General features: G+C 45.7%; 1 protein-coding gene across 3 annotated transcripts in view; it reads right to left on the minus strand.

The window, feature by feature from the left end:
- Positions 1–11,252, minus strand: part of LOC109775322 (ribonuclease E/G-like protein, chloroplastic) — a 36,937-nt gene extending 25,685 nt beyond the window's left edge. For 2 of the 3 annotated variants that reach the window (XM_020334074.3, XM_020334072.3), the window contains exons 1-4: positions 10,946–11,239; positions 10,500–10,603; positions 9,191–9,375; positions 8–317 (exon numbers count right to left, since the gene is read on the minus strand). In XM_020334074.3, coding sequence (XP_020189663.1) covers positions 8–317; positions 9,191–9,375; positions 10,500–10,603; positions 10,946–11,064 — 718 coding nt within the window. In that variant the 5' untranslated portion in view covers positions 11,065–11,239. Of the gene's footprint in view, positions 1–7; positions 318–9,190; positions 9,376–10,499; positions 10,604–10,945 lie in introns of all 3 variants that reach the window. The other variant, XM_020334075.4, reaches the window with a different exon arrangement.
- Positions 11,253–11,915: the final 663 nt, after the last annotated feature.

Raw genomic sequence — 11,915 nt, forward strand, 5'->3', positions numbered from 1 at the left:
ACATTACCTACAGATGAAGCTCCGTCCACCATATCTATAACAGAGTGGGCTTTCACAATGCTCTCATGCTTCCCTCTCTCAGCAATTTGATCTTCAACAGAATCAGCTTCCATCAGCCACGATCCCCAGGAAGGAGAGGAAATACCTGCCACACTGGTTTCCATCCACTGATCTTTTACAAGGATGACATGATTTTTCTGGCTAACAGAAGGTATCGATAAGGAGCACTCAGGTCCAGGCCTCCATACGATGTCATTAGAGGAATTTTTTCCCTCTCGAACAAAATAATTATACTTGAAATGCACGCCATATGGTACCTGAAAGTGTGTAACATGTCAAAAGAATGATATCATTTTTCTAACAATCATAATAAGTGACTGTTGTGTTTCTGATAATAACCATGAATAGGCAGGTATGTCAATTAAATCAATTACCCATAGCATTTGACACGAAAACTGTTTGTAAAGTTGTGAATTTATAATGTTTCTCAGATGTATAAAATACAGAAAGATGTGCCTCATCCTCCCAATATAGGTTCCATATAACAATGTTTCTTATCACAAATCCATAAACAAAGGAATTTGTGAAGTAAAACCTAAACCGAGCAACCCAAAAAGGAATGGAAATTCTACTTTGCGTTAGTGTGCATGCGTGCACTTCAATGGGATTTTTTACTATATTGAGAGCACATGCAGGCATGCAAGAAAATCTTACACATCATGCTGACATCATCACATTAATTGCTTTTTTGAATTTTTAAAATGATTTATCTCACAAACCATTAATCCAATAACGATCGGTCTTAACCGATGGGTTCGCCTCGGCGAGGGCTATGAAACAAGATCCCATGTGACATGTTCCGGTCAAAAAAAAATCGCTGCCACGAATTGCCAGATTATGTCACCATAGTTGTCATCACGGTTGCCACAAAAATTATGAGTAGTTACCAGACAATAATTTTGTATATTTTTAAACTTTGCAATGTTATGCAAAGCTAGATAGTGATTATTCAAGTGTTAACGAGTAAGAAGCATCAGCCTACACTTTAGTTGAGCAATCTGGCAACTAAGTTAATTAAATCCGGTAACTATCTGACTAATAACATGGCCAGTGATAGTAATCTGCAAGTATCGACAAAAAAAAGTTGTTGAAACATGCCGACATGGGATCTAGTTTTGAAGATCTCGCCATGAGAAAGCTAAGGTGAAAGTGGATCGTCAATCAGGTTAACAATTCGGGAGATAGAACTTTTTTAAAGTTCAAATCTGAAAGAATCTTTTGATGATGCCATGGTTATGTGTCATGGTTTCATTTGTTATGATGCAACTTGTATTATTAGAAGGCCAAAGCCAGCATATATACATGTACAAGGGGATGCCAAAAGACCAGAATACAAAAGGCCAAAAGCCATCATCAATATAACTCTAACGCCCCCCCTCAAACTCATGGTGGATCCACGACACTGAGTTTGGAGAGGTGAAATCTATGTTGCGCTCTAGTCTGGGCCTTCGTGAAGAAGGCCGCTAGTTGTAACTCGGAAGGCACATAGAGCAATAACATCATGTTGCACAGCAGCGCACACATAAGAAGCATGAACACCAATATGCTTGGTAAGCTCATGCTTCACGGGGTCACGCACAATACTGATAGCACCTGTACTGTCTGACAAGAGGGTGATAGGCGTAGTAACAGAAACACCAAAATCCTCCAGTAACCATCATAACCAAGTCACCTATGCCGTCAGAAGAGCCATAGCTCTCAACTCGGCCTCTGCACTCGAACGGAAAACTGCAATCTGTTTCTTCGTCTTCCAAGCAATGAGAGAACCACCAAGAAAAACACAGTAGGCAAAAAGTGAACGGCGATCCGAAGGATCACTAGACCATGTAGCATCCGAATAAGCCTGGAGTTGTAACGAGTTGGAACGGGAAAAAAGAGACGATGAGAGATCATGCCACGAAGATATCGTACAACATGAAGAAGGTGACTATAGTAAACTGAAGTGGGAGCGGAAACAAACTGACTCGGAATATTATAGGATAGGAGATATCCGGACGAGTGACAGTAAGATAGACAAGACTCCCAACAAGATGACGATAACGCGTCAGATCAGACAAGAGCTCACCATCAGAAGCGCGAAGGTTAACATTAAGCTCCATAGGAGTCTTAACAGTGCGCTCATCACTAAGAGCCACACAAGCAAGAAGATCCTAGATATATTTCTCTTGGGAAATAAAAAAGCCATTAGAGATGGAGGAAACATCAATCCCAAGAAAGTAAGAAAGAGAACCAAGATCAGACATAAGAAACTGCTCACTGAGACGGGCCTTGACAAAGGCAATGTACTCAGAATCGTCGCTTGTGATGATCAAGTCATCAACATATAGAAGAAGAGTGCGACCACGAGCAGAAAGGTGGACAAATAGCGCTAGATCGTGATCATTTGGTGAAAAACCAGATGCAGTGGCCACAGAGGCAAAACGCTCAAAACAAGCGCGGGGGGCTTGCTTAAGTCCATAGAGAGCGACGAAGACGGCAAACCATGCCATCAGGAACTGAATACCCAGGTGGTGGCTGCATATAAACTTCCTCACGCAACTCGCCATTAAGAAGAGCATTCTTAACATCTAGCTGAGACACAGACTAGTGGCGAACAGAGGCCACAACGAGAAGTGTGCGTACAGTGGTCATATGGGCCACAGGAGCAAAAGTCTCATCGTAATCACAACCATGCTCCTGCTGACAACCATGAGCCACAAGACGAGCTTTATAGCGCTCAAGAGAACCATCAGAGCGAGTCTTAATCTTATAGACCCATTTACAAGTGATGGGACGAACACGGGGAGGAAGAGAAACCGGATCCCATGTGCCAGTGCGCTCAAGGGCAGCAATCTCCTCTGCCATCGCAAACTGTCATTCAGGATGAACAACTGCATCTCGATAAGAAGTCGGCTCAAGAACGGTCGAAAGACCATAGCGAGAAGGAGAATATCGGTCAAGTGGCGGACAAGGCCGAGAACGAAGACCATAAGTCGGCTGAGAGGAGGAAGACAACACAGGAAGTAGAGGGCACATCATTAGACATGTCTACAACACGTGGACGACGAGTATAATGGAAAGGAAAAGAGGGAAGAGGTGGAATCACTGGAGGTGGAGACGAGGAATGTATCAGTGATGAAGGTGGAGAAGCGGAAGATATCGGTGATGAAGGTGGAGAGTCATGCGATGAGGGAGGAGAGAAACCATAGGAGAGGATGCCGTCAGATCTGCAATAGCGGGACGAGTAGGAATACTGGGCACAGAGGGAGGTGTATCCAGAAACATAAGAAAAGAGATGTCCTCTGTGGAAATGGCCGAGGAGGATGGACGCGGGTAGAAGGATTGAGACTCATCAAAGGTCACATCCCGGGAAATACGCATCCGGCGATCGACAGGATCCCAAAACCGATAGCCCTTATGCTCATCGCTGTATCCGAGAAAGACACACTCAATAGACTGAACGGCCAGTTTGGTGCGTTCACGAGGGGCAAGCAAAACATAGCAAATGCAACCAAACAAACGAAGCGTCGAATAATCAGGAGAACGACCAAAAAGGTGCAAGAGAGAAATACCACCCTGTAGAGCAGCAGATGGCTGAATGTTGATGAGATAGGTGGAAGTGGTAACAGCCTCAGCCCAGAAGTGAGGTGGAAGAGAAGCGGCAATCATCATCGCACGCGTCGTCTCGAGAAGGTGACGATGCTTGTGCTCAACCACACCATTCTGAGCATGAGCACCAGGGCGAGAGAACCGAGTAAGAGTACCCTGCTCAGCAAGGAATCCTCGCAGCGCACGGGAGATATACTCACCAGCTGCATCTGCGCGAAAAACACGAATAGGAGTGAAAAACTAGGTATGAACCATGGCAGCAAATTTTCTGCATATAGATAAGACTCACTACGAGAAGACATGAAATAGATCCAAGTGTACCGAGAAAAGTCGTCTATAAAGATAATATAGTAGCGATGACCCCCTTTCGAAGTGAAGGGAGCCGGACCCCAAACATCAGGGAACGAGATCAAAAGGGCGCTCGGACATTGACTCATTGTGAGGATAGGATAGTTGAATCTGCTTACCAAGCCTACAACCCAGACAATCTAACACAGCGTTATCGAAGACAGGCCCTAGAACACCGCCATGAACCAAAGATGAGAGACGAGAACCACATAAATGGTCAAGACGATGATGCCACTGCTGAAAAGAGCTGGTAGATGCAGCAATAGGGGCTGCGGGACTAGTGGCGGTGGCAGTGGAGGGAAGACGAAGCCAGTCAAGCTCCCAGAGACCATCAGAGTGTCAAGGGCCAGCACCAAGCAGGGCGCCCATGCGACGATCCTGAATAGAACACAAATCAAAGTCAAGAATGACCCTACAACTAGAGTCAACAATCTAACCACCAGATATGAGCTGCATGGTAAGTCGGGGAACATGAGCGACAGAGAGAACATGAAATGAAGAAGTGCTAAGAGTGCCTCGACTAGCTACAGAGAGGAGTGCCATCAGCCATAAGAACACGAACAGGAGACTCGACAGGTCGAGCGGAGGTCAAAGTGGAAGAATCATAAGTCATATGAAAAGACGCTCCAGTATCAAGAATCCATGGGGATGTACCTGAATGATGAGAAGGTGGTTTCTCAGTGCATGAAGAGTCGGTCACAGAACCTACAGAACCTGTCGGTGAAGAATCCCAAGCAGCAAACAGGCATCGCAGTTGCACAATCTCACACGCAGACTGGGACACAGTGGAAGAGGGTCGAGGTAGAAATACCTGCCGACCCACCACCCGTGGAAGCCGCGTGTAGAGTCGACAGAGAGTAGCGAGTCGATGTAGAGCCGCATGTGGAAGCCACTGGAGGAGTCGACGTAGAGCGGTCACCGCCGCGCCCGGAAGCCACGAGAGGAGTTAACGTAGAGCGGTCACCGTTGCGCACGGAAGCCGCGAGAGGAGCCAACGTATAGCAACCATCACAGTCTACCGAAGACGTCATAGGGGACAGCATCACAGACGAACGAGAACCAAGCATCGAGCGATGACATATGTGCGAGACGGGGTCAACATAGGGAACACCATCGAAAATCACCATATAACCAGGATGCGAGGGCATTTTTTTTGCTCACGGTTTAACCAGATACTAACTGAACCAATCTGCTGCTCACCCTCACGAAGGAAGCCCGGGGGATAAAACAACGGACGCTCAACCGTCACGCGCTATCCAGATCTAAGTCTGGCAGCAGCAGAACACGCGAGCTTGCAGGAGACACAGCCGACACTGGAGAAGCACCACGCAAGGTCGGGCGCGTCCAACTGGCGAGATAGAGCGAAGCCGCCACCGGCCGGAGGAGCGGCATCACGCTGGCTCAAAAACGAGCACACGCACACGATGCAACGAGCGGATATTCAGCGCGGCCGGCGAAGCAGCCAGACGGGAGCAGGCAACAGCCTGGATCTGATGGGCCAAGGCCGGTCAGCGTGCGACAACGGGGCCACGGCCTGGAGGAGGCAGCTGCCGGTGAGCAGTCATGGTGGGGCCATGGCCAGGAGGAGGCAGCTGGTAGGGCCTGGTGGGCCGGGGTGGATGGCGCTTGGAGGAGGACGAGGGAGCCGCCGGATCGAGACGGGAGTGACAGTGACCGAGTCCTCCAACCGAAGACATTGGCACCAGATAGCGGATCGGGTGAATTGGGCGTTTGGCCTTTAGATGCGGTTGTAGATTAGGGGTTGAGGAAGCCAACGACCACCGGCAAAGAAGGCAACGGCGATGCGCAAGGTTGGATCAGAGGCGAGTTGTGGCGCCAAAAACAAATCTCTGAACCTAGGCTCATGATACCATGTTATGATGCAACGGGTATCATTAGGAGGCCAAAGCCAGCATATATACATGTACAAGGGGATGCCCCCCCTCCCTCTCTCGCCCCTCCCTCCCGCCCTAAAGCCAAACCCATTGTGTTCAATCAAACTTTTTTTCATATACATTTTGCCTTTTGTGGAGGACAGGTGCCTACTCTCTCTCTCTCTACCCCTCCTTCCCCCCTCCGTCTCTCCCGCCCCTCCCTCCCTCTCTTCTGGGGGGGTGTGTGCTCGGGAAGAGCTCGGGCAGTGAGCGCGGCGCAAAACACTGCTCTCTCTCTCTCTCCGCCCCTCCCTCCCTCTCTCTTCTGGGGGGTGCGTGCTCAAGAAGAGCTCCGGTCAGCTGATTTCTGGCCAACAAAGTTGTGCACGCGGCGCAAAACACTGCTCTCTCTCTCTCTCCCTCCCTCCCTCTCCCCCTCTCCCTCCCTCCTCTCTCTCTCTCTCTCATGTGTGCGTGTGTGTGTGTGTGTCCATGCTCGGGAAGAGCTCCGATGAGCTGATTTCCGAACAGTCCGCATCAGACTTGTTCCGAGGGGGAGGAGGCATGGTGAGTGGCGGAGGACTGCCTCGTCAGGCTCCAAAACCCCACCGCCACTGGCACTTACCAAACCACGGACGCGGCAAGATGCAACACGACAGTGGAGGAGATATCATGGTGCAACAGGTGGTGCACAATCCCGGCGGCGGCACCAACCTCTCCTTCCCAATGCTCACCTGCTCGAACTACTCCGACTAGGCGCTGGTAATGGAGGTCAACATGCGGCCGCAAGCCTGTGGGATGCCATCAAGGACGACACCGTCTCCTAAAAGGACGATCGGCGGGCCATGGCGACGCTGATCCAGTCCACCCTGCCAGAGAAGCACAGCATGCTCGCAGCGAAGAACCAAGGAGGCATGGACGCGACCAGGACGCAGCGCAGCGGTCACGTGCGGGAGGTGAATGCCCAACGCCTCCATGCTGAGTTTGAAACAATCGCCTTCAAGGATGGCGAGCAGATCGACGACTTCACGATGTGTATCACTGGACTAGTCGAAATGATTGCCTCCACGCTGTGTTGTCCTAGCTTAGCTATTAAGTATTGCTAGCATAGCCGGTTTGGCTAGTCCTATAGAAGGACATGTACTCCTGTTTGTAGAAGTAAGGGTGTGTTATTGGTATAAACCTACAGAGCTTAATACTATACTTCCTTGTGTGCATGTGTATTGAGAAAACGGTGAGTGGATCCTGGTTTGAGAACCTAGCAGTTCTAACGGACATAGAGAGAAGGTGTTGGAGCGGCTCAAGCCAAGAAAGGGTTCTTGCGTATGTTGCATGGCATCTCAGAGTCCCGTGACTTATGATGAGCGAAGTTGCATGGATGCCATTTTGTATGCTTCAGCTATCGGGTCCAGCATGTATGCAATGTTATGTACTCGACCAGATGTTTCCTATGCTCAAGTGTTATGAGCAGATACCAGGCTGAACGAGGTGAGAATCACTGAACAACAGTTAAGAATATCCTTAAATACTTGAGATGGACTAAGGATATGTTCTAGTTTATGGAGGTGAGGACGAGCTCGTTATAAAGGGTTACACTGAGGCCCTGTTTGTTTGGGCTTTTTTGCTTTTGCTTTTGCAGCTTTTTCACTTTGCCCAAAAAGCCATAGAAGCTCCTAAATAGGTGCTTTTATGGCTTTTGGAGCTCAATATTGTTACATTGATTCATCAAAAGCCAAAAAAACTCCAAAAGCACCTATTTAGGAGCTTTTATGGCTTTCTGGTTAAAGTGGAAAAGCTGCAAAAGCAGAAGCAAAAGCCCAAACAAACAGGGCCTGATGCTAGTTTTCAAACTGATAAGGACGACTATGAATCGCAATCTGGTTTTGTGTTCTTTCTAAATGGAGGTGCAGTGAGCTGGAAGAGCTCCAAGCAAGAAACGGTTGTTGATTCTATAACGGAGGCCCGGTACATCACGGCTTCTGAAGCTACGAAGGCAGATTTTCGGATTAAGAACTTAATTTATGAACTCGGTGTGGTTCAGGGCGTGTCCAATTCTTTCGATCCCTATTGTGAGTTATCGCACAAGCCAAGGAACCAAGGCATCACTAGAAAACCAAACACATACTCAGGCGATATCATCTCATATGAGAGATTGTTGAGAGAGGTGATGTAAAGATATGCAAAGTACACACGGATCTAAATATTGGTGATCCACCAAAGAAGCCTCTCCCGCAGCCAAAGCATCAGGCGCACACAAGGGCCATGGGCATATGATGCCTAAATGATCGACTCTGGTGCAAGTGGGGGACTGTTGGAAATATGGCCTAGAGGCAATCATGTGATGATGTTATTCCCTATGTATTCATGACTTATTTGTATTGTCCTTGCACATCATCACTGATATGTATCGACAATTATGTGACTTGTTTGTTAGACTATATATTGTATGATGATTATTCTAATGTTCCCTGGTTGATAAGGTTATACAAACACATATCCTTTGACTAGTATATGATTCAGTTAATGACTATGTTTCGCAAGCCATGGGCATAGACATGCTGCCCGATAGTATGAACTCGGGGATGGGGATCACCGAGTCGAACATATCCACTTCAAGACGCATCAAGATATTGTAATTTGTTAGTCTCAAGTACAACTTATATGTCGTGTCCTAGACTTTGAGATCTTCTCATGTACTCAGGACGTGAATCGACTTAGGATCTATCAAACTCTCCTTCGTAACTAGGTAGTTATAAAGGTAGTTTCGTTTTAGTCGTAAAACATGCCGCGAGACATGGTTGATTGGTTGGTCGATGTAATAGCGCAGGAGTAGCACATTTTATTAGCCACTGAAGAAAAGAATAATATGGTCTTGATGCTAAACCATAAAGGAAATGAAAGGAACTGGAACAAAATAAAACATTTGAGTGGGCAAAACACTTGAAATGAACGACAGGATATAATCTAATTGCTGTAATAGGCTGAAAAAGCGTAACTAAATGTTTTAGTTGTTCCCTTGGAAACCATCATATGTTTCAAGCATATGCATCACTTTTACACAGAAAAGGTAGTACACATCGATAAATAGGCATATTTTATTTACTAAGCAAGATCTCTTCCAGAATGCTAAAGTCACTTTGTTTGCGCTGGTCCAGTTCGTTTTCTAGTTTACCTTGACCAGACCAACCACAGCATGCCTTATTGAATATAACTTGCTCGTTATTAACTTGCTTAGATGTAACAAGTTTAGGAAACTGTCCAAGGATGTACCATCTCACTTGACTAGTTTGGCACAAAGTTATTTCGGTTGGAAGAGTTACCTTGATTACAGCCGTCCATTTATTGCTACTTTTCACAGAAGGATTCAACTGAACAGCCATATCAGGTTCCCAACAACCCAGGGTAACTGGATCACCTGTCATGAAGATAATGTGACCATCCATAACATCTGCTTTAACGCTCCATGATATCGTACAGAATCCTTTACATGTTATGGCTGAGTCATCTGTAAGAAACCAATTGGGGATGACATAAACTTCAAAATATCCACAATGTGATGAAGTATTTTAGGTGCACATGTCTTTAACCTTAATATTAACACTAAACAAAAATGAACAGCTTTACTGAAACAGAAAAATCAACCAGTCTACTGGTGCTACACAAACATTCTCGATTGGTGTTGGCTATTGCCTATTTGACTTTGCTTGTGCAGATTGGAACTTCTGGATAATTTTTCTTGTTGTTTTGGTGTTCTTAACCTTCCCCCACTGCTAGTACAGAGCCAAACAATGACATCACATGGTTTCAAAATTATCGATATCCAATATTTATTCATTGAAATATACAAAGAAAACTAAAAGGTTGTTACCTCATTTCTAAATTCACGTCAGTTTTGGTTAGTTTGGTATGTACCAAAATAATATGGTATATAAAGAAACCGAACCATATTTTGATTTCATATTGTATTTACTTAAGTATTGACACAGTATATACCTGAAAACATACTCCCTCTGTTCCATAATTCTTGTCGTGGTTTTAGTTCAAATTTGAACTAAACGAATATGAATGCAGAGTTAGCCTTTATGTGACAAAATATATCAAATTTTCTAATTTGAAGGCAAAGGAGAAATTCTGTATTGAAGGGGAGCCTTGGCGCAGTGGTAAAGCTGCTGCCTTGTGACCATGAGGTCACGGGTTCAAGTCCTGGAAACAGCCTCTTATAGAAATGTAGGGAAAGGCTGCGTACTATAGACCCAAAGTGGTCGGACCCTTCCCCGGACCCTGCACAAGCGGGAGCTACATGCACCGGGCTGCCCCTTATATAGTAATGATTAAAAATGATGGTGACTTCACATTTGCATACACTCAATCAAAGTCATAAAGGATATGGAATAAATGTGAACCTAGACTAATATTACCTAGAAATCATAATTAATGTACAACTTTGTATTAGCACGACAGATTGTAAATTCAGATAACCAAACAATAAAATACCAAAGTTACAGACTAGCATACAAAAATTGACTGACTGTCCATAGAAGTGCCAAGTAACGTATCCATATTTTCTCATAGTTTATCACATGGTACCTAAAAGATATGAAGGCATTCAACCTAAGCTAAAGAAATTACCACGTCCTGTAGACATCAGTTGAGTTGGGGAATGAGACGAGTTTGCTTCCACCTGAAGATTGCCACTGGGGGATTCCGTCAATTGCACTGAACACAAAGTGTGCCTGAATAAATATGAGTTGCCAATCAACCACGGGATCAAGTGGCACAAGGGAAATTGAAGCTCCGTTCATCTAAGCAAGCAAAGATACTGTTCTACTGCCCACTAGAATCAGAAACAATCCAGGAACTCTTCTTACTGCCTTCCATATAATTATTATTATTATTAGCAAACATAAGACTAATCCAAGAATTCACTCACGATGATTTCACGATAAATACAGGAACTCTGAACTGTTACTTTAATAATGTGCGAGAAGCAAGCCACTAAGCAAAACCACACAAAGAAGATTCGGTATCAGCAGGATATCCACACAACCAAATGAGGATGAAATCCAGGAAGGGACCTTCCCCGGTGACCGGTCAGCGCTGAGCTGAGACCGGCGGCGGCGCGCGGGGTTGCCCGCATGGTGCCCAGACGGGGGGGAGGAGGCAGAGGGGGTGCGACCAGCGCGCGGGCAGCCATGGCAGGGCATCACAGGGACGAAGTCTCTCCTCCGCGTGTACCCACCACCACCATTTGCTGTGAGGATAGGGGGATTGGAGAAGGGCGTTGGGGTTTTAGAGGGGAAAAAAGTGGAGATGGGAGGACACGCTGATGGACACTAGATTGAGAAAACTGGAGGAGATAAGAAGAAGGGCTTTCTCGTTATTATAAGGTGCGTGGGGAAGCCGGATTTTGGAACCGGATACACGCTCTCTATTTTTTATTTTTTATAAACTTACAATCTACTATACATTTGTCTAGGTTGGTCTTCTTCGTATTTTATGTCAAATTTTGACAGTAGATGAAAAACTTATATTGTTGGATTCATTTTCAAAAGAGGTTTTCAATTATACTAATTTTGTACTGGTATTTATAAAAAATGTCCTAGTATATAACTTATTTTTATAATTAAATCAAAGGTCAAAATTTGACTCAAAATACAACAGGACTAATAAAATCAGGACAAGTAGTACTCGTGATGTGTATAAGTTGACGAGCTAATGACGACTACAAACACTAAAGCAAGACGAAACCTTGCCGTTGTCATCAACCCTTCCTCACTAGAGCCGGTAAAACCTTGTTCTAGTAGACAGTCGAAACTCGGAAGTTGTCCGCTAAGAACCCAGAGGGCCAACGCACCAAAATAGCAACCATAGCAGATAAAGATAAGTTTAAAAATCGGAAGAATCCAACGTGACACTACACGAACGAAAGACTATATCCAAACAGATTCACCAAAGACCAACCCCGTGAAAATCACTCGGCGTGCCTCCACATGGCCTCTAACGACGCTTAATGCACCATCGAGATGGCGGCTAGGCTAGGCGGAA

Source organism: Aegilops tauschii, chromosome 7, assembly GCF_002575655.3.
Source record: "Aegilops tauschii subsp. strangulata cultivar AL8/78 chromosome 7, Aet v6.0, whole genome shotgun sequence".
NCBI lineage: Eukaryota > Viridiplantae > Streptophyta > Magnoliopsida > Poales > Poaceae > Aegilops > Aegilops tauschii.